The sequence below is a fragment of the Crocodylus siamensis genome, chromosome 2, assembly GCF_052110815.1.
Source record: "Crocodylus siamensis isolate JL-2025a chromosome 2, ASM5211081v1, whole genome shotgun sequence".
NCBI classification, from domain to species: Eukaryota; Metazoa; Chordata; order Crocodylia; family Crocodylidae; genus Crocodylus; species Crocodylus siamensis.
In genome coordinates, this window is record NC_143396.1 from 225,776,161 (window position 1) to 225,800,339 (window position 24,179).

General features: G+C 43.7%; 1 protein-coding gene across 5 annotated transcripts in view; it reads right to left on the reverse strand.

The window, feature by feature from the left end:
• Nucleotides 1-24,179, reverse strand: part of SLC8A3 (solute carrier family 8 member A3) — a 200,101-nt gene that overhangs the window by 150,122 nt on the left and 25,800 nt on the right. For 4 of the 5 annotated variants that reach the window (XM_090033244.1, XM_090033247.1, XM_090033245.1 and 1 more), the window contains exon 3: nucleotides 14,408-16,234. In XM_090033244.1, the coding sequence (XP_089889370.1) occupies nucleotides 14,408-16,173 (1,766 nt within the window). In that variant the 5' untranslated portion in view covers nucleotides 16,174-16,234. Of the gene's footprint in view, nucleotides 1-14,407; nucleotides 16,235-24,179 lie in introns of those variants that run through there. The other variant, XM_090033248.1, reaches the window with a different exon arrangement.

Sequence of the window (24,179 nt, forward strand, 5' to 3'; positions counted from 1 at the left end):
GAACTGTGGGTATGGTTGCACAAAGTTTTGCTGGCAGAACCTGAGCTCTGCTAGCAAAACTAGGTGCTGTAGACCAGTCTAAGAAGTGAAACTGAGGTCTCGGTTACCGACATCATTACAGCTCTTTTGCCATGGTTTGCAAAAGCTGGTTGACCATGGCTTGCATTCTGGCCAAATTCCAATGCTGGACTTTAAATCCTGACCCTCCTAAATTCCCCAGATATTTCTGTTTGATATTCTTGTTCACGTCTTGTCCTAAAGCATTATGTAACTCTACTGCATGCTCTTAAACAGCTAATGCCTAGAGGCAGTTGCTTTTGAGTGGTGGATAAAATGATCCTTCAGTATGTGTGGAGTGTTTTGGGATCCTTCAGTATGAAAGGAGCAATACAAATGCAAGATGTGTTTAATTGAAATAAGAAACTGCCTGAGGTAACCAAATAATGCTACCTTGATTTCCCTAGGTATTCCTCTACAAGCCTACATGGAAGAAAGTAATATTGAGATTGCCACTGCCCAGTCATCTACTTACAAAAGAAACACTCAGACATTTTTATGGGCAACCAAAAGCCATGTGACGAAGGAGGGTGCTCTGGTAGTGGAAATCTGAGTCCATGCTCTTGTCTTCAGAACTTCAAAATCTCCCAGCCAGCGCTCTGGGTTCACCAATTGTGGTACCCTTTCAAGGAGAAAGTTACTCTACAGTGCAAGCAAATGCAAGTGGATCATTGCAACATTCTGCAAGAGTATATTAAAAAGACGTCCCCTAACGCAACTAAGAAGAGTCCCCATACTATTCAGTTGGTTTTACTTTAGTTTATCTCTTGCTCTAGGAATACCATAACATTTAAAAGCCAATGCCATCTACCAGTAGATCTCAACTCTTTCTCTCGAGGGACCGAATGCCCGTACGTACGTTTGCTGTAATGTACACAATCCAAACACCCTTTAGAATTGTAGGATTTGGATCATAACAAATAAACAGCATAGGGTAGAGGCCGGGCCGGGGACAGCAAGGTATGCAAACGGAGGTGCTTCACACCTCCATGCAGCACTCAGCTCTGAGGCAGATCAGCATGAAAGAGGCAGCCTTTCCCACCTGGAATTAAGTTTGCGTGGACAGAGAATGACGGGGGGGGGGGGGGGGGGGGAAGGAGGGAGGAGAAAGGGCGTGGGGAGGCAGGAAATGATTTCTTCCATGCTTTGCCTGGGCTTCTTATGAGTCTTAGCTCATGTAGATTATTTTCCCGCAAACCAATGAGCTATGACCCCATCGGTATCAGCTTTCAAGTTATTGCTAGATCAGACTCCATTAGCTGAAAAGCCCTGATCAAAGACACTGGTCTTCTTCAAACAAAAAGCACCCAGTCCCAGGCTACCTTAGTGATTATTACTCATTATAAAGTGAAGAACTCATTATATTTTCTCCAGTGGAGTTTGACGTGTAGAACACAAGTCATTTAGCAATTTTTCAAGGATAACATGCTATGAGCTGTGCTTTGAAAGTGCTTTGTCTACCAGATAACATGCTGGACCTATATTTCTCTCATGGCAGGGATCCTGATTCTCTTCCCTTTTTCTTCTGGGTGCTGGCAAACACAGGCAAGCCCTCCTTCACTATCTGGGCCCCGGTAGTAATCGATTCTACATGTAAATCTCTCTTGAAAATAGAAGACCTGGGCCTAAGCACACTTTCCCCACCTTCAGCTCCAGAAGCTCAGTTCCCCACTGCAATTCCAATGAAGGATTCACATCAGGATTTGGATCCGTTGCCTTCAAGGTCATCTTAAAATCCCCATGCCTCATCATGGAAACAGGCTTGGCTTCCTCAGCCATTTCTTAGACACTTACTCCTTATCTTCTTCTATGATTTTATCTAGTATTGAAGCATTCAATTCACTCAGAGTGAAGGAAGTTGAGAGCATAAAAAAAAAAACACTTTAGGACTGACAGCCAGTCATGTTACATCATTAACATGAACTCCAATCTGACTACTGGTATATAGGTTTAATTATCCTTTGTGGGTGGAAGCACCTGCTTGGCAAACCTGCAGATCTGAAAGAAGGAAGAGCATCTAGAGACAGGCAAGTGCAGTCTTCAAACCCATTCAAGTGAGGGGTGGGGGGGTGACATCATCAAGGCCTGTTTTGATCATGAGGCCGCTGGAAACTAATTAGACCCAACTTTCCCTAGTTGAGATCCACCGAGCAGGGAAGTTTCTTTCCTTCCTAAAAATAATTTCTAAAGAAACAAGCTTCTTGTCCTCTACCCCACCCCTCATTTATAACTATAATGATTCTAATCGTCCTATTATCGATCAACTTTAGCCTTGTCAAAACCACTGCCCTCTTCCCAATAACTAAGCAAAGGTACTTCTTCCAGTGAGATGTGACAAGCAGCCCATTCGTCAGAATTGTTAACATTATCTGCTAAGGCAGATTAGACCTGGAGGATGTAGAGGCCCACATAGGCATGCACTCTCAGATATGACCACTCTGGATAATTATGTTTGGCCTAAATGAAATGTTGGTACCCACCTAAAACTCCTCTCCAGTTTCAGTTGACTACACTGTTCTTCACTTCCAGCCCTGGACTGTTTACATAATGCTAGTGAGCACTGTTAAAGGGATGCAGGGGTATGTATAGCTTGTAGCCATGTTGATCTAAGGACACAGGCAGACAAGGTTCTTTTGGTAAATCTGATATATTTTATTAGACCAACTCAAACAGTTGGAAAAATTCTTCTTTGCAAGCTTTAGGGTACAAATATCCTTCATCAGGCTAAGGAAGCATTTGCAGTTAAAGGAATGCTGCATTTGACACCAGAAGGGGCTGCATTTCAACACTGGGGGTAATTATTTTGCTCTAGAAAATGCATGGCCTGTATAGGAATGTTCTAAGATAGCATCAAGGGGGAAGAAGAATGCCATTTTGCTTGTTAAAACACCACAGTACACTGACAAGCATTATGGTTATTAATTTTCTATTATGTTGTGAACAGTTAAAAAAAAAAAACTTGCCTCCTTCAAAATCTTATCCACCTGAGGAACAAATGAGTGAATAAGAGGTGATCAGAGAGGACTCTGGGAGTTGGGGAAAAATAGCCCCAGGCGAGAAGGTCTTGCAGCAGAGAAGTAGGAAGAGCAGGCCATGGTGTGAGGTAAGTCCGTGCTTTTAACAGGTTTATTCAGCTGGCAGGGATTCCCTTCAGAAGCATTTGGGTAAGTGCTGTACACCGCCGAGTTCAATCTGTGCTAAGCAGATTAGTTCCTTACCGGTGAAAGGTTCTGGGCAGCAGTATAGAGTTGCTCACCATGTGATACGAGGGGGCTGTCATTACGTTTTACAGATATGATATAATTATATGCTCCCTGGAGGGTACTTCTAATTGAATTATAGGGTGTCTCACAAGCATTCTGGGCAGCGGTTAAAGGAAGCTAAGCAGTTCCTTCACCGCCCAGAACAAGATAGAGACCCCTTATAATTCGATCGGAAGTACCTTCCAGGGAGCATATCATTAATTCATAAAGGAGTTTGTTTAATAATCTCCCAAAAATACTACATGGGGCTTTGTCTCTGTAAAGGTGTGGGGGGGGGGGTTAAATTTTTGTAATTGGTCATCTGAAACCCACCCCTCGAAACTGCAGGGACTGTGACTTAGAGCAGCCTGGTAGATGATCAAGACCTTCCTAGTTCACAAGATGTTACTCTCCCCTCTGAGTCATTGCCGAACTGACCTCCAACATTGCAGTCCCATAGCGCTAAAGGCTAGATGCTGAAAGAGTTCCAAGCCGCTCATAATAAAGACCTCAAGACACTTTCTCCAAACGTAGAATACAAACACTAGGCAAATACCACATCTGACAATTATATTCCACCTGTCTAGGACCTCCTCTGCTACAATTTATTGGCCTGTGTGTTGCATCCTGAAAAACCGCAGTACACTGCTGTCTGCTGTTAAGCTTCTGCCACACTCCATCCCAAGGAGGGTAGGAATGATCCTATGATGGATTAAACTGAATATAAAATGTAGGACACAGGTTTTAAGTTTTAGCATCTCAAACTGCTCTCCTAAATCCATGTCCACGCACCTACATTTTGCTCTATTTCTGCACTAAGGTTTGAGACTATGCAATTGCTCTGCTCTGTTAATCTGTGCAAGTGACACTGTTAGTCCTGCAAAACCAGCTGTCCAAGTCTGCACAGATGACCCATCCAAGCCTGTCTCCAAGATGTCTTTTTGGGCATCATACCCATGCACTGTCAAAACCTGTACCAGGGGTCACTGGAGTTCCTCCCTTTTGGCCTCCAACCACTAGTGACAAAATCACTGCAAGGAAGATAAATGTGTGGGATATAACATCTCACTACTAACTTGAGTCAGGAGCTACATGGAGCTGGACTGCTCTGCAGGAAGTTTTAGAAGGGATTTTACTTCCCAGGGTAGCTAACTAGCATCTGCTTCCAGTGTGGTATGGGAGGGGGGAGGGGAGAAACGAGGAGAGCAAGAGCCCCACTGTCCTTTCTCTCTTCACCTTTTTGAGACGCTTTGCTGGGTAATCCCAAGGGTGCAAGGGAACAGTCCTTGCTCTTTTCCCAAGACTCCCCACTGTTGAAGACAACTTGCTGTCACTTGGGCCAGGTGTCACATCTGTTATACCTTTTCCTGCTGTTCTGTGCCTTGCAAGAGACCAAATAATCTGTCTCTGAGCCTATAGTTTGGTTACTTCAGGGAACAGACCACACCAGCTGCATATCATGAAGACGTTAAATGACTTGGTAAAGTTTCAAACCCTTCTCGCAAGTCCCAAGGACTGCATCCAATTTCCCTTCTAACATGGTTCTCTCTCAAGTGCCATAGGAATATCAAAGCTTTTTATATTATTAATATGTTACGAGATGAAGAATCTTTGATATGGCACCAAAATGACCTCTGATATAAATCATCAGAGCTACATGCCTTCAATGCCACAGCACCCTCATGTGTCAGAGGCAGCCAGAATCCTACTGTAACCTCTTCTCCCTTCTATTATATATACTCAGAGACTGTTCTCTGATGCAACCATCTGAAGCTTATCAAATTCAAGGCAGTTTCCTTATGGACAAGCAGTTATCTTGTACAGAACATTTCATCCTCTGTTAGTCTGCATGTTTGGAAAAAGAGGGAGTATAGCCATAGCTTTGTCCACCTCTTTTTTTCAGCTGACAGCATGTTATCCTTGAAAAAATTGCTAAATGACTTGTGTTCTACACCCCAAACTCCACTGGAGAAAATATAATGAGTTCTTAAGCCTCTCTAGATTAGTCCCCAAAAGACACAGAGCATCTTAAAAGTGCATTTTTGATGTCTTAGGAAACTGACAGCTCAGTGCTAAATTTGCCTCGTAAGGTCAGTAGATAATTCCTGGCACGCAGCATTCTACATAGCACTGCTATCCAAGTGTACTCAGCTAACAGAGGCGGAGATGGACGTGTCAAACCAATATGAGCAAGTGAATGAGGTAAAGGAGAGACCCTTGCAATCTGACCCTAATCCTCTAATTCAGGAGAGAAAGCACGTAACACAGAGATTAATTGGGCAGAATTTCCAAGTGAAATATTTGTGCATTTATCATATGGTAAAAAAGGATACACTGCTCTATCAGGACACGTATAGCAAGATTTTTGTGGGGATAGGATTTTTTAAAATTTCATAACAATTATAGAGGCAAAAAGATCAGTTCAGCCCCACTTTGTGTAAACAAAAGCCCACAGGGAACAGGCAGAATGAACCCTGGCAGATCCTAGTTGTAAACTCCAAAGTAGATTCTAGTCATCAGAGTCAAGAGGTTTGGTACTTACGGCACCTTCCTCCTTGTAGACTTATACAGGATGTGGGTTGTCAGGGATTCTGTATAAAAGTCAAATACAGGCGACCCTCACCATTCGCGAGGGATATGTTCTTGTGATCCCCACGAATGGTGAAATCCGCGAATAAGGCACTGTGTGCATGAATGCAGCACCCCTGGCAGCCGGGGTGGGGCACGGCTCCAGCAGCAGTGGCAGGAGCCTGGCAGCGGCAGCAAGCACAGAGCGTCTGAGGAGCTCTTGTAAGCATATAAAGTGGATTTAAAATGCAGATTCAGCATTTGTGAATATTTGAAACTGCAAATGCCGAACCCGTGAATAGCAAGGGTCTCCTGTAGTTTCAACTCCATGTTTCTCTCTCCTGGGAATCCTGAGCTGTTTCAAAGGGCGCATCCCCATGAATGGGAATGTGCATTTCCCTGGGGACAAAACAGCAATGGCACAATGTGCCACTGCTACTTGTCCCCAGGAAACATCTATGCATGCGCACTTTGGCATGCAGCACGTGGCCCCAGGTGGGGCAGGGGCCAACACCTGGGCTGGCCTCAGAAGCCTTACCTGGGGTCCTGGGGGCTGCAGCCATGGCAATCTGGCAGCAAAGAGCCTGGCTGGCAGCCAGAGTATGCCTCCGGCTGACTAGGCTCCCGTTTTGAGCGGCTCATGCTGCCACCACATATGCAGTCCCACTTCTTTTTAGTCTTGGGGTTTTTAACACCAGGATCTCCCAGGGTCAAAAAAAACCTTCTGTGCTACAAATGAGCAGTATGGGGAACACCTGCATGTGCAGCACGTGTGGTGCCACATACTGCACATGCACACTCATCTGGACATGCCCAAGAAGCCCAAAGATGACAGTCAAATTTGAATGCCATACAAAATCACCCGAGTCAGGCAGTTGATGGTCCTAAGCTACTTCTGCTTCTCTCTCTAATTTGATTTTGATTAAACGTTGAGATAAGCCAGGGTCTTATACTGCCCTTTATTTGACACTGTCACATAAGTCCATCAGAGGTGTTTTTATGGATAAGTCACAGACCCACAGACAGGATGTCATTTGTCCTTCATGGACAGGTGGCATACATCTCCACTCAACACCCGTCAATAAGACTATCTGGGAGGGGAAAGGTCGACTCAGTGCTTTTCTTGTTCACATGATGGTCTCAGTCTCATATTTCTGCAGGCAATTTTAAACACCATGCAACACTCCACCATGCTGTAGCATATAATATTAACCCCCAGCAGGTCACACCACAGAAATCTCAGTGGAACCTCAAAATAAAGGTAAGTGGCTTAAATTAGTCTCAGCAATATGTACAGCAGTAGGGACTCTAGATGAAGAAGCAAACTTAACATTTTTCCCCACCAGTGACATGCTGAGGAGGAATTTATTTATTTTAAAATTTCTGATGTACTCTGAACCCAAGATCACAGTCTACTGAACCCAAGATTTGCAGTCTACTAGAATCATCAGATCCATTTTTACAGTACTGCAGCCTAACCAGTTATTCATGTATGACCAGAAATTAATAGCATCAGAGCAGAAATTACTGTTCTGATAGTCTATGGCCTGGAATGGAGTAAGTCAGACTAGATAATCATAATTGTCCCTTTTGGACTTAAAAAGCTATGCAATCAGTTTGATTCATCTCAGCCTCTTAAATGACTAACAGTCTCTGTATTCATTTGGAGTATGTCACCCATCCAGGACAGGTGATGACAATCAAAGGTAGGAAAACAAAGAGAAAAAGTGCAGTTAGTTCTGTAAAATTTCAGATCAGTACCTATGGCTAAGTATCTCTGTAAATCAGATAGAAAGTAGCCCCCCACAGCAGCTTATTTAATGTTTTTCATTTCACCACTTGCTCCCCCTACCCTCATTTACAGAAGGGCCTCACTGGCTGAGCCATTTGTTGCTGATCACCAGGAAGTGAAAAACGCAATTTTAAATACGCACTTCCGGCACAATTTATGGAGATCCCTACCCATAACATGATGGGTAGGAAGAAGCCCATCAAAGTTTAAGGACCTCATTACATGGTACTTTTAAGTGGCTCCTGGAGCTCTTGACCCATGGATGCTGTGCACATTAACACCTGAGACTGGTTTGAAGGATTTGTTAGGCAGCTCAAAGTTACCACTCCAGGGCAAGATTATCTCTGGTCTGTGCTACCCAGCTCAGGTTACATTAAGTGGGACTACTCTAGGCTACACCTTAATGTAACATCTTACCTGCCTCCCCCACCCCTGCTGCTGTCCCAGATTGGGCCCACTGCTCCCCCCACCCTCCCCGGCACCCCAGATCCCTGCTCACTGCCCCCACCCTCTTTTGTTTGTGGCTGCCCACCTGTCTATCCCAAAGGAGCAAGCATGGAAGGGTTAACCTGCCTGCCCAGTTGCTTCTGCTCTCTGGGAGGGCTCAATCTGAAGAAAAGGAGCACTTCAGCAGCAGTGGCTGAGCATGCAAGTTAACACATCCCAAATCTAAACCAGCATTAATACTGATGTATTTGTACAGCTCACAGTCCAAAATGTAACAAGGCCCTGAGTGTGAGCAAGTTGTTTCACCCCTCCTTTCCTGAGGTTCCTCTTCTGTAAAATGGGGAAAATAACATCAACCTACTTTGTAAAACACGTTGAGATGTTCTGATGAAAAATGCTACAGGTAAGAGCAATGGCATAACTAGGGAGAAGGGAGGAGAGCAACCGGGCTTTTTGCATGCATGTGTGTGGGATGGGGAGAAGGGGGCAAAAATACCTGTGAATACAAGATATCTGATCACGCTGCTGTGATTGGCACTGCAGTGGCCGGCACTATCCCAGGCATTGCTGGTTGCCCCATGTGCTGCATTGCTGCAACTAAGTAAGGGATAGGTATTATTGCTATCACCAAACCATTGCAGCCTTAGCTGTGCAGTCTATGAGACTGTTTCCTGAAATAACGAATTACAGAAGAAAAACACAACTGGTTACATCAACCTTCATGATATTCTTTTCCACACTCTACCCACCCTCTTCCCTTCCCTCTCAGTTCCCAAACTTAATATGATTCTTTATACAGACATGTTATTATTTGCATTCTAGCAGTGATCAGGGGCTCCAGCCCCAGTGTGAGGCAACAACACAACAAAAAGATGGTCCCTGCTCCAAAGAACTCCTATACTACTTGTACTACAAGGGATGACGAGGTCGAACGGTCACAAACTCCTGCAAGACCGTTTCAGGCTGGACATAAGGAAGAATTTCTTTACTGTCCAAGCCCCCAAGGTCTGGAACAGTCTGCCAGTGGAGGTGGTTCAAGCACCTACATTGAACACCTTCAAGAGCAAATTGGATGCTTATCTTGCTGGGATCCTATGACCCCAGCTGACTTCCTGCCCTTTGGGCAGGGGGCTGGACTCGATGATCTCCCGAGGTCCCTTCCAGCCCTAATGTCTATGAAATCTATGAAATATGAAATCTACAGTGGTTCAGCAGGACACCCACAACCAAACGAAATGTAAAAGTTGGATGGCAAAGCAACTCTTACTCAAAATCATCAGGGAAGAAAAGTGGGTAAAAAAGCAATATACACTTTATTTACAACCCCTTGCTGCCCAGTAACTATGCTTAGTCATTGTTTGAAAAGTTGTATCCCCGGGACTTAAAAGCTGCCATTCCTCAGGCTACCGCCAATAAATCTCTCACTGGCCAACCAACCTGTCCTAATATGCTTGTCCGTTAATGAAGGATTGGTTCTGTTATACCTTGTTGTGCCTTTAGTGCAAGCTCTACACAAAAACCACACATGGAAACAACCATAAATTGTGACATACATCTCATCCAAAACTCAGTGCTGTTCACAGATTTGGCAGGCCATTTTTACTACCAGTTTAACATTACAGCTTCTACTGACAACCAGTATCCTTTCTGATCCATAAAACACTATCCACAAAACCTTAGGACTGGAGCAGACAGCTATGCTACAAGGTGGACAATGACATTCCCTTCCCCCAAGAAAATTAATCTCTAAGCACGTGCCAATCCCTGCAGATCCCAGGAACGTTTGCAATACCAATGGCAAGGACATACATTTAAATGTGCCTATTGGCCTAATTCTGCATTGAAGTCAATTAAATTGTACCTAGCAACATAAGCACAGCATGTATAATTTGGCCCTTGTTTTCTCATTGGCATCCCACTTGGCTCCTAGCAGCTCACATATTATCCTAAACTTTCAAGAAAGTCAATGGACAGACTTAAAGGAACAGACAATAAAATAATTATAAATTAAAATACTGTCCCCACCCACTGTTATTGCTAAAGCTCTTATACAAAGGAAAAACTACTTTAAAACAGATTGGCTTTTCACCACCAATTCTGGCTGCTTTCTTTTTTATTCTTTGTGTAATTAGGATAAAAATAGGTTAGTTTCACTTCTGATTCTCATGGACAAGGACAGGGGCTCCCAAACTGTGATACATGTACCCCTGGGGGTATGCAAGGCATCTCTGGGGGGGTATGTGGGAGAAATTGTGTAATGGCAAATTTAATTTTCATTATAATAATAATTGGCATTTAAGGGTCTAAAATACGACAAGTATGCTGGTAGGGATACACAGGCAACTGGTAAATCTGGAAGGGGGTATGCAATAAGAAAAAGTTTTGGAACCTCTGGACTAGGACAGATTGCTAGATCTCAAACCATGTAGCCTGAGAAAAGTTTACAAGCACAGGGAGGCTGGGAGGGAGAGGGGAGGGAAAAGGCAAAATATTTGCTTCCATCATCAATAAAAATGTAAAGACTAAAAGAAATGAAACACGCACACAATTTCACAAATATGGTTTAGTTATCTTGGGGGGGGTTGTAACTTAAATATTGCCCCTAATCTATTTGATGATGCCTTTTTAACAGATTAGAGGGAATAATCCTCACAACAGCTGTTCAGGTTGTGTAAAATTGCGAAACACAATCAGACCTAATGTCAGAAGTTTGTATTTGGACATCACAAATGCATTACATTATGTGACAGCACCAAAACACTGAGTCCTGCGTGATCATTCCCCTTTCTCAATAGATAACTGTTCTATTCACCACACATGCACACACGCACACACACTACATCAGAAAACAGTACCTCCACCCCCACCACAGCAGGTTCTGGAGAGACTTGCTCTCTCTCTACTCCCACCCAAGATGAGTGAGGAAACTTTGACCATATTAGTCTCGAGAGAAGCAATAAGCAAGACCCAGTGGCAGGATCCATCCCCTTCCCTTCCTTTAATTTAAGTGTCAACTCAACTGCTTTTTAAGCCCATATCACATTTACTGGGGAATACCAGAGTTTAAAAACCTGAGATATTTTTAAATCTTTATAAATGTAAGTGAAATGTACTATACCACTCTTTTTGAGGGAATGCATTCAGTGTGATCATCTCCAGCCATAGGCACTAGGAATTTGGTAGCAGATAATGCCAACTCTATGGTCTTTGCAATTTGTAGCACCTTATATTCCATCCTTGGAGATTTTTAAGAACCAGTTGGACTAGATGACCTTGTAAGGTCCCTTCAACCCTAATTTTCTATGATTCTATGTTAAACTCGGATATACTTATGCTGGCGTAGGCTTCCAGCCTCTACAAACATTTAATGGAGCCTAAATTGGTTCAACTCTCATGCCAGTGAGCACGGCAAAAGTGCAGACTGAAAAGCCCATAAGACTTTCAGCTATTACTATGTCCATCTCCAAAGGTCAGAGGGCCTGGACATCTCTGTGGCTTCAATTCCACAGATTCCCACAAACGCATAACTTTATTATTTGAGTAGTCCCACAGATTTCAATGGGACTGGTTAGCATAGTAAAGCTGAGCCCTGGCTTACATGTTTACTGAACTGGGACTTCTGTGCATGTTATGTCTTTCTGACTCTTCTGAGAGCCAGAGGCCCATTAAAATGATGCTGCAAAGGGAACAACAATTGGGAGAAGGCAAGGAACTGGGAAAAATGCCCAGCACATGAAGAAATATACCGTACTATAAAGAAGGGACTGGAATCCAGGTCTCCCTCTCCATAGTGATTAGGTGAGTTCCTTAACCACTAAGATATACAGTCATGGTCATTCTTTCCCCACACCCTCTGGTCAGTCTCTTCCCTGTTTCCTAGCTTAGACAGCTCCCCACGCAGTGTGCTGGCATTTATGGGTTCCATTCCCAGGCACTTAAATCTCTCCATGCAGTGTAGAGGCACCTTGCCTGGGGCTGCAGATTCTGCTTGGTATCAAGGTTCTTAAAAATTAGATGTTTGGCTACTCAGCTTTGTGATGCCCGGGACCTTCTGTGGAGGTAGCCCTCAGTATTTTCATACAAAGCCACAGTGATCAAACCCCACCCCAGATCACCCACACTTTGTTATTTGGGACAGGTGAAGTGAGTTGCATAGAATCATCACAGGCTCCTGCAAACAAAGTCTGAGTCTTAACCAATGACGCCCTTGGAGAAAGTTCAGATCTAGATCGGAATTCTGCCCCATCAGCCCATGTCTGATCTCAACATTTGCCCCAAATTATTTTTCCCCTTTAAGTAAAAAGAAAAGGGACGGGGGATTAACTCACCATCCATCCCTCAACGATTACATGTTCTCTGCACATGCTGTGTCCATCTGAAGCAAAACTAGCAAAACAGGAGAAAAATGTTCCCTGAACTTCCAGGTCAAATGGAAATAACAATTATAGAAAATGTCACTGCAGAAGCCTGGCCTCACAAGACTGCCAGCACAATATTTAAGCCATATACATTTGGAGGGGTTAATTTGTGGTTCTGCTGTGAGTGAATTCCATGGAGTTTCAATTGGTTACACTAGATTAGAATAAGCAGTTGAAAGCACACGTCCTTACCCAGTCTCAAACTTCAGACTCTTGAATTTCATTGATGACTAGTTACTATCTGTTCTAAGTGTAAAGTAACAGAATTGTAACACTTGTCCTCCAGCACAATTGCATCTGGAAGCTTATGTGGGAACTCACCACATTCGTTCATTAAGAGTAAGTGTAGAGTATCATGGAAAATTAGGGTTGGAAGGACCTCAGGAGGTCATCTGGTCCAACCCCCTGCTCAAAACAGGACCATCCCCAACTAGATCAGTACACCCATTTACACTCCTAAGCAGAATTCTAAGTTGAATTCTGACTCGAAACAGTCCTTTCTCTGGCTGGAAAGGTCCCTAAATTTTGCTTTGTATGAAAACGCCATGCTACAGAGCTGCACAGGTACAGTTGCAGTGGTTTGGATCATCACTTTAGATTACTGTAATGCTTTTCTCAGGGGAGAGTCCCAGGTAAACAAACTTGAATAGGAAGAATACTGTACTTGGAGAGGATCACACAGAAGGCAATACAGAAACTGAAAATTTACACCATTAGTTTAATCCTCATGCTAAGCTACTAAAAAGAATGGGCATATGGATAAAGTATTGTCCCACTATCACAGTACTAAACAGAGGCTGCAAGGGACACACAACCTAGAATTAGTGCTTAGTATACAATTCTGGCAGAAGGGTGTGCATTGCTGCCAGTTGTATGCTGCCACACAGATCAGCTGGTTGGATAAGCAACTAAGGGAAAGAAAGAACACATGGGAAGTGCTCCTTGTTAGGTAAGTAGCTTTGATTTTCCTGTGTGTGCATGTGCAAGAGACAGCCTGATTTGGAGCTATTAATTTGGGAGGTGTGGTTTTCATTAAAGATACCATTAAAAGTATTCAAAGGAGACATTTCCCTAAACCAGTTGGCGTATTAGCCCTTTGTTCTCTCCTCACAATTAACACTTTTATTATAGGGGAAATTCAACCCTTAAATTGGTCTCCATGGGGAAAGGAGATTAAAGGAGATCACCAATAGAACAGAGGTCCAGTTTCGTGACCAAAGGTCTGGTCCTGGAATTATTCCTCACGCTATCTGAGGATAGAGGTTCAAAACAATCCAGTGTCCAGTAGCTCCCATTGGTCTCTAGTGTCCTCTTAGCTCTTTGGAAGAGATTTTGAAAAATGTTCACCATTGGGCTCTCTCCCTCTCCTCCCACTGAAGTGAACAGGAGAAGAACTGGGCCAATACTGCGTGATTTTAAAAATTCCACCTTATTTAGGCTTGGTTGAACATCTGTCTGCTTCTGTTGGCAGTAACTAAATGGAACTATTAACCTGACTAGGGATCAGGCACTCAGACACCTCTTGTGCTCTACAGACTACCACATTTACTATTCCTGGAATTAAAGAATAATGAAAATGGCCAAGTAAGGTCTTAAAAGTTCTGTTAATTGGTTCAAGTACAGGATTTTAGAGACTATATTTTTCTACTCGCTGGTAACATTTCCAAGCCCCCAATTTGTTACTCCAGGACAGGGGAAGGACAAGAAGTCCTAAGCACTTAGATCCTGCTGTAGGGTTCTTGCCTGGAAGAGGTAAGTATGGAAACCAAAGGAAAGCTGGAGAAACTGGCCCATTATCTGTTGTCTGCATTCACCTGTGAAAGGGAAATTTGGGATTAACCACAATAACTAGAACAAGTAACAGAAATGAAGGGGGTACTTACACAGTTTCATCATTTTTGAACTCCAGCTCCCCAAAAGTATCTTCAAAATCCTCTCCACCTCCTTTTGCTGTCCCTTCCACTGTCCTAAATGGGACTATGACTGTACCTCGAGCACCTGATGTCCTTAGGACTTTCACCTCCATCACACCGATGCTCTCACTGACATGTATCACATCACACTCAAATGTAAAGATGCCTGCATGGTCATCATCCAAAATAGTCACCGTGGCTACACAAGGAGAGGAGAGTATGGCCTTTGGGTAGGGTGAGCTGTTGAGCTCTGGAGTTTCCTCCACCTCTACCACACGGAGGTTACTGAGGCGCACAAAGAAATGTTCATCTTCCTCAAAGATGTCATCATCAATAATTCCTACAGAGAACTCCTTCTGGGTCTCCCCCGATTTCAGGACCACAGTTCCTTCTGTGAATTCATAGTCAGCACCAGCATTGGCAGAGCCATCCTCTGTTTTGTAGTCCACATAGATGGTCTTAGATATGTCTCCTCCCTTCCGTACCACTGTCAAGAGGACAGCACCACAGTTCTCCAAACACTGGTAGGAGCAAGGGTCAAAGCACACTCTGGAGATGAATTCCTCAGGCTCTTCTGGACAAATCTCATGCAAACTGGTACTCTTCTTGGCTTGCTCAGCTGCATGCTTCTTCAAAATGTTGCCAGCGCCAGTCATCATTCTGGTAGCCTGGATGCGATAAAAAGCTCTGCTTTTCTGCTGGTGAGATAGGGCATAATAGTTGGCCATCTCTACCAGCTGGTCCAAGTCCTTTTCTGGGTGCTTTTGCTTCAGATCCTTGAGGATTCGGATCATCTCTTTGCGAGATTCATCTACCTCCTTCCCCTCCACAGTCACTAAGTTTCCATCCAGAAAGTGGGAGTTCATCATCTTGCCATCCATTTCAATTCCCTTGGTGTGATCACCTTCTGATTCTATGATAATACCCCTGTGCTTGTCGGTGCGGTATCTTTTGTGCATGTACTTATAGAAAAGCAGCCGTCTGTCTGCCACCCATGCCAGAAGGACGCACAGAGGGAAGAAGAATAGAGTGAGCAAACCTTCCCACACCTGTACCACACCTGGGGAAAAGACTGCCAGGATCATGTACAACCAGATATAAGCAAAGATGCTCCAAGCAGCTGTGACAAAGAAAACGCGGAGGTGTTTTATCTTTCGGGTTTCCCCATCAGGAATCACATAGACACAAATGGCTATGATGATAAACATATTGAAAGCAGCACTACCAACAATGGTAGAAGGTCCCAGGTCCCCAGCTATGAATCCATGCCCACAAACTTCTATCAATGAGAGAAGGATCTCAGGAGCAGAGGAACCCAGAGCCATGAGAGTCAGGTTGGAAACAGTTTCGTTCCAAATCCGAATAGTTGTGGTAGTGGTCTCTCCATTGGGCTTCTTGATTGTAATTTCTTTCTCTTGTGATGTAATGACTTCTATAGATGCCATGAACCGATCTGCAATGATGGAAACTCCAAGGAACATATAGATAAGTGCTACAAAATAAACAATTACCCTGGCAATTTTGTCCCCGAGGGATGGGTTTTCTGGGTACCATATTGGCAAGATCACGCCCTCCTTGCAGTCAAATGATCCTGCACATGAGTTGTTTTGTCCAATATTTGGTGAATCTCCAGTCAAGCCAGCATCCACCTGCAAGCCATGCAAAAATAGCACAAAGGTAACGAGCCCAAAATGGAGGAAGGCTGAGGTGAGGGGCTGCAACCTTAACAACGCCATACACAAGATTTAGCTTCTGTTGTGTAGATGCAACAGGTCTTCTTATTACAAGGCCAGAAATCTGAAACAAATAGAATAGAGATGGAAGAAAGCATGAGACAAAAAGAAAACAAGATACAATGTTCTCCTCATTCACACACACACACACACACACACACACACACACACACACACTTCAATATCTGAGAAATAGTGCTAGAAATGCCCAAGCTGTTTCTTTGTTACTTAGTAAATTGCATTTACCATTAGGGGAAACTATTACTGTAAGGAGCAAACTACTGGTGCTGCTTTTGGAGTTTAGATGCTGAACAGGCAAAGATGAATTGATAAGTAATCTCACAAAGATTCAGATGATTTTTTTAATAAAATACTCTGCCCTGATCCAGCTCAGTCTAAAAAACACAAAATCCCTTCACTACCTCCGCGCCTGAAATGGAGTGAGGGGGCAGATCAAGGAATTGGTACTGACAGAGTAAGCACCATTTAATGGTATTACAGGTCTCCCTCGCCAATCACGGTTTTGCCAACCACACTTTTGAGTTTCCTTGTTTTAGAGAAGGGGGGACGACAGTCAGAAAATACCCTCCCTGGCCCCTCTGGCCCTCCTCGTGCCTCTCACTCCACCCCGCTCCCCCGGCCCTGTTTCCCCACCCTTGCCAATCACAGGAACTTTCAGGAACCTAACCCCCATGCAAGGGAAACCTGTACATCATATTATATGACCCTGCACCCTAACGAAGGCTCCAGTTGTGGTGGTTTGGTCACATGGATGCTTCTCAATCGGTAACTTAATCAAGGACTAAAAAGCTAATCACACACACTCACACATACTTATAGAAAATCAGCCAGCCATCCGTCTGCCACCCATGCCAGAAGAATGCAAAGAGGGAAGAAGAACAGTGAGCAAACAGTGAGCAAACTAATTAGAGCTCTCTGGACCATGAAGATTCCCACTTTCCCTGAGAGACTGACTCCCCAAATCAGAAAGTAAATAATTTGAAAGGGAAGCATGGTAAGTCATTGGCACTGTTGCTGCCATGCCAAACCCTTTTCTGGACAGGTGCCCCAAAGACCATCAGTATGGCACAGCTCACCACCATTAAATAAGTCTTTCACACCAAAATAATTTAGAAACTTCACATTTGTAAACATAGTAATTCTCTACTTAAAGTTTTAATTACATCTAGTGAACTATTATATGCAGAAAGAACAATGCTAGTGAGCTCAACTACCAAAACAAAATTCAAGTGTATATTAGTGCTCTTTGTTTTCTTCTGTGTGTGCGTGTTTGTATTCAAGTCCTGTATAAAATGAAAGTTGTCTCTAACCTAATGAGGAGGAAAACCCAGGTGGATTGATATTTTATCTAAACTGAACACACCACAGCCCAGGCCAATTTACCATATTTTACTACTCATTGCATTATATACTAGCAGAATTTGCTAAAGATTGTATTCAAACATTATAGATTGCCATGACACAGGCTATTCTCTTTCAGCTATAATAAAAGGAATTAGCTAAGCTGTCATGCACCTGATAAAGTGTCTCAAATGGAAACCCAACCTTAAAAATGAGATTTTTCCAAAGTCTAAGTGACTTTAGGAGCACAAATCCCACTGAAGGGTTTGAACTCCCAAGTTACTTAGATACTAGAAATACCCAACAAAGTTCTTCAAGTGGATAAACAGCTCACAGCACTGTATGTATTCAAGGGAGCATTTTAATGTTATCAGCATTAGTAAAAGCATCTCAAATGGATATTTTATCATCATGTAGTGTCACTCACTCACTTCTCAAAAGCGGGTACAATCTCTCTGATATCAACAAAAATGTTTTCAGTGCTTAGATAAGAATCTATAAAGACAAGCAAAACAGGAAGGAAAGAATGAACAAGGACTGCAAATGAATAAAACCATTCCTGACAAAGCACAGACAAGGAGGGAGAATTGATTATGCAGCATCAGCATCACAAATCCATATCCAATGCCCTTGATATAGAAAAGACACAAAGAAATAACACCTCTTTCACATTACCCAGATTAATTTAGATATGACAGCTTTTTTTTTCTTATTTGCTTTCTCTTTTCTCATTGCTTTTTCTCCTATTTGCTTTCTGGTTTCCTTTCTATTGTATGTCAGGTAGTCGGTGCCTGACTGACACATTCAGAAACCTATGTATCCACAGAAGAGATAAAGTACACCCACAAGTGCTTTGCCAAAATGTCTCAGTGTGACCCAGTCTCTAAGTATGATAGGAAAGTTCAGTCTCCAGGGTATATTCATTTCTTGGCTTCTTTTCTGAGTGTCAACAAACCGTGCCAATAACATTAGTAGATGTATAATATGGACACAGTCTGGTCTTAGACCAGCTGACTTAGTCAAAAAGCTGACAACATTAATGATTTTCAATTGTTACCAACTTGGGCTGTTTGTGAACCAGAGTAGAAGGGCTCTGTAATACAATATTAACCCTTTGCCTCTCCCAGGTCCCCACTGCCTAGGTAACTACCCAGTAACTAGCAGGTGTTGTATTTTGAAGATAAGCTAGTTAGATCAAACTGAGGGCAAATGTTTAAGACTGTAGTAGTTTAGAAGCCAAAAGCCCATTGTTAGAAGTGGCTTAGGCACATAGGGGCTTAAGACTAGAGTCTCATACTTACACTGTATTGACAATTTATTTACACTGACTGCTCTCAAGTCAGTCATCACTACTACCAACCTCCATCTCTGTAGGTGACCATGTTTTATAATCATACACTTTTTGCCTACCTTATAGAGCTGTATAATAGCATTTCCTGCTGTTCATTCCTCAAAAAACTATGGCCAAGTACAGACAGTCAAAAAGTCCAAGGCTGAATCAGTTCAATTTTTGCAGGTTAGCCAAAGCTGTATAGATTGAACTGATAAGCAAGTGAACAGACATTCACTTTCAATTCCAGAAATGTAGCCACATGCCTGCAGTATCCCAGGCCAGAAGCTGTGGGATACTAGAGCAATGCCTCCCTGCTTGGCTGGAGCAGATAGCTTAGGACAAGGTTAGCCCTCCCACCCTTCGAGGGGAGTGGCAGGGAGGGTTTGTGGGAGAGGTGCAAAGCATCCTGGGATGCTGGGGGACTGAGAGTTAACTTGAATCTGGAGGGGATCTGGGACAGTTCAATAAACCAGTTTAACTTAAATCAATTAAGTCTGATACTATATCCAACTGGTTTCAGCCATTTTGAAAGCAGTTTATGTTCACTGAACTTCTGTTGCATTAGAGATTTGAACTGATTCTGATCACTTATACCAGCTTGTGTGTAATTTCTGTCCATAGCTTCTGAGGCTTTCCTAGTCATTTTTTATATTTTTATTAATAGATAATTACACTGATTATTCCTCAAACCAAGTGAATTAGGTTTAAAACCAGTCTCTCTCACTGGTAGATTCTTTTTCATTTGTTTGGAATTCGAAGCCCAATCTAAAGTTCCAGTGCAAAACTTCAAGATTCACAACATATTCGTTCAGTTTTTCACTAACTGCTTGATAGGCCCCATTCATATTAAGCAGACATCACAATCACTTTAGAATATGGTGCAACAAGTGACCTGATCTTACATTCTTGACACAAATTTTCCCATGAGATTAAAATGAATTGTGTCTGTAGAGGAGTTGCCCAGTCGGACCTTAATATGCTTTCAATATCTTAAAAGTGTTTATCTCAGAAACCACAATGGAGTATCCTCATTATCCCTCTGGGAGTTGGTGAATAATTACTTTGCAACATGTGGTACATGTATTAGATTCAAAATCTGCTCTTAATAAAAATAACATGGTAACAATTTTACAATGTGAAAGTTAGAGTTCTCCTTGCAACCACAGGTCACCTGCATTATTCATATAAGATCACATTTTGTACTCAGATACATTCATGCAACTTAACTGAATTCACAGGAGTTGTCTGTGCTTACTTGAGAACAAAAAGAATAGTTATAAAGAGAACCATAACTTTGGCATTTCCTGACTTTTGAGCATTTCAGTACAAAGACCAGTCTGAAGGAGAAAGGAAGCCAGGAGAGTTGCCTGTACTTTAAAAAAAACCTTACTGAGGGTGCAGGAATGAATTATCCCAATATGCAGGAAGAGTAACAAGTGTGGCAGAAGACCAGCCTAGCTTAGCAGGGAACTCTTCAGTGCACTAACACACAAAAAGGAAGCTTACAAGAAGTGGAAACTTAGACAAATGACTGGGGAGGAGTATAAGAGTACTGCTCAAACATGCCTGGTGATATCAAGAAGACCAAAGAGCAATTGAAGTTGCCGCTAGCAAGGAATGTGAAGGGTAACAATAAGGGTTTCTACAAGTATGTCGGCAACAAAAGGAAGATCAGGGAAAGTATGGGTCCGTTACTGAATGGGGGAGGCAACCTACTGACAGATGGTGTGGAAAAGGCTAAAGTACTCAATGCCTTTTTGTACCCAGTCTTCACAGGCAAGGTAAGCTCCCAAGACTAACTGCACCAAGCAGCACAGTCTGGGGAGGAGGTGAGCAGCCAACAGTGGTGAAAGAACAGGTTAGGGACTATTTAGGAAGGCTGGACATGTACAAGTCGATGGGGCTGGATCCGATACACCCAAAGGTGCCGACAGAATTGGCTGATGCAACTGCAGAGCCTCTCTGGCCATTATCTTTGAAAACTCATGGCAATTGGGAGAGATCCAGGATGACTGGAAAAGAGCAAATTTGCCCAGCTTTAAGAAAGGGAAGAAGGAGGATGCATGGAACTACAGACCAGTCAGCCTCACCTCAGTCCCCAAAAAAATCATGGAGCAGGTCCTCAAAGAATCATTTTCTAAGCACTTGGAGGAGAAGATGGCTATTAGGAACAGTCATCATGGAGTCACCAAGGGCAAATCATGTCTGATCAACTGGATTGCCTTGCATGATGAGATAACTGGCTGTGTGGATGTGGGGAAAGCAGTGGATGTAATATACTTTGATTTTAGCACAGCTTTTGATACCATCTCCCACAGCATCTTACAAGCAAGCTGAGAAAGTATGGCTTGGATGAATGGACTGTAAGGTGGATAGAAAGCCGACTGAATTGTCAGGCTCATTGAGTAGTAATGAATGGCTCAAGGTTTAGTTGGCAGCCAGCATCAAGTGAAGTGCCTTAAGCATTGGTCCTGGAGCTGGTTTTATTCCATGTCTTCAACACCCTGGAAGATGGCACAGAGTGCACCCTCAGCAAGTTTGCAGATGACACCAAGCTGTGAGGAATAGTAGACACACTGGAGGGCAGGGCTAGGATTCAGAGAGACTTTGACAAATTGGAGGATTGGACTAAAAGAAATCTCATGAGGTTCAAGTACAAAGTCCTGCACTTAGGATGGAACAATCCCATGCACTGGTACAGGCTGGGGGATGGCTGGCTAAGGAGCAGCTCTGCAGAAAAGGACCTGGGGGTACTGATAGAAGCCAACAGTGTTCCATTGTTACCAAGAAGGCTAACAGCATACTGGACTACCTTAGTAGGAGTGTTGCCAGCAGATCAAGGGAAGCGATAATTCCCCTCTATTCAGCACTGGTGAGGCCACATCTGGAGTACTGTGTTCAGTTTTGGGCCCTCCATTACAGAAAGAATGTGGAAAAATTGAAGAGTCCAGCAGAGGGCAACAAAAATGGTTGAGGGGTTGGAGCACATGACTTATGAGGAGAGGCTGAGGGAACTGCACTTATTTAGTCTAGAGAAGAGAAGACTGAGCAGGGATTTAATAACAGCCTTCAACTACCTGAAGGGGGGTTCGAAAGAGGAGGGAACTAGGCTGTTCTCAGTGGTGGTAGATGACAAAACAAGGAGCAATGGTCTCAAACTGCAGCAAGGGAAGTTTAGGTTAGATATTAGGAAAAACTCTCTCACTAGGATGGTAGTGGAGCACTGGAACAGGTTATCCAGAGAGGCTGTGGAATTTGCCATCCATGTAGAATTTTAAGGCCAAACTCAACAAAGCGTTGGCTGGGATTATGTAGCTAGAGCTGGTCCTGCTTTGAGCAGGGGGTTGGACTAGATGACTTCCTAAAGTCCCATCTAATCCTAACTTGCTATTCTATTTTCTAATATTTAAGGGTTACAGTTTTAAAGACCATGCTATGGTCACTTTCAAGTAAAAGAATAAAAGGGAATAAACACAGTTGCCTGCTAATAACATGGTGTGCTACTGCTGTAGCATAACAAAAAAAATGGACACAGCAACATCTATTGCACAGCATCATGTAATTATCATCCCGCAGTGAGAACTGGAACACTTTAAAGTTTTCAGAAATTTTATACCAGTAGTGCCCACCACCCAGATGAGTGGTACAGACCCAGTTCACAAGCTGAATTGGGCCCCAGAAGTCCTCCCCTCTGTGCTGCATCCAGGGGAGGTCCCACCCAGCCTATGTGCAAATGGATTAGTCCTGTGCTGCCTTCACCTGACCCACCCCCCGCACCCATATTGAACCCCACACATTAGGATCAGTCCAACACACCTGATCTAGCATGCAGGGCCACACAATCCAGCTTGCAGGGTTCCCAATGGATCCAAAAATTTGGCACCAGGGGAGTGGCCATCGCCCCCCCACACCATATTTTTGGACCTGTGAGAAGCCTTGAGAGCCAGATGACATGGTCCTGCGGGCTGAAATGGACCCACAAGCCAAGGGTTGAGTACCCTGGTTGAATACAATTCATATGAAAGAGCCCAAAACTATTTAAGAAATGTTATTTATTTAAAGCCTGATTCTGATATTTTTGATCACACTGGGTGATGTGTTAGGGCCTTGTTAAAGCTTATGCTGTGAGCTGCACAAATGTTAATAGGTGTTAGTGCTAGCTTGAGTTTTAGGGCTCTGTTATATAGTAATTTTGGGAAGCTCTTAACCCCTGAATTGTCTACACATTAACACCTGAAACTGGCTTGAAGCACTCGTCAGGCAGCTCAAAGTTATGCCATTCCAGGGCAGGACTATCTCTGATCTGTGCTACCCAACTCATGTTACACTAAGGTACATCCCATAGGCTACACCTTGGTGTAAACAAACCCCCCTCCTGCCTTCCCTGCTGGCCCAAATTGGGCACACTGAACACCCCCCCACCACCACCCCAGATCCCAGCTCACTGCCCCCCACCCTAGCTGCTCCTCTGGGGCAGACAGCCATGCAGCTACAAGTTGGGGGGGGGGGGGGCAGGAGGGAGGGCTATACTAGGTCAAGGGGAATCTTACCTTTCAGTCCTCCAGGATCCTGCTGGCCTGCAGCATGGACTGCTCTGAACTTGAGCTAACACTAACACCCATCAACATTTGCGGAGCTCAGCATAAGGTATAACAAGGCCCTAAGGGTAACTGCACCTGGCTTCTGCTTTGCTGGTTAGTTTGAAGCACTGACCCAAGTCAGAGCTAATCACATGGGAAGTTCCAGCATGTAAATTTTGGGCATGTAAAATTCACTAAGTTACAAATCCTCAGTTGGTGCAAAAGAACATACCAGCACTCGTCAATGTCCAGGCTATGAAAGAAATAGCAGTAGCAAACTGTGTATATGGTGAAGTTACTTAAGGTGCACACAGAAGTTAGGTTTGTCACATGATCAGCCCCCTGAAAGCACTCTACAGTGATGCCTTGACACACGTGCATGGCTTCAGAGAACTTTCGAAGTGGCCAATCACGTGACAAATTAAACCTTATCTAATGAGGGATCAGATGAAGGCACTCCACTTTGGAGCACTTTAAGGAACTTGTGTTCCCTAGGATTAATTTGTGGTGCCATCGGAGCTATTGGAAGAGGGTGGAGAGGCAGGAGGGGGAGCCAGCTGCCAGCTGGGGTTTGCCCAGCCCAAGCTGGAGGTCAGGTGGATTGGAGCCTGTGGGGGAGGAGTGGAGCCGGCGGCCCCCAAAACCCCACGATCTGGAGCTAGCAAACCTATTTTACGCCCCTCGGCAAAAAATGCTAGGGTGGGGACACTCACCGTACACATGTACGCCCAGAA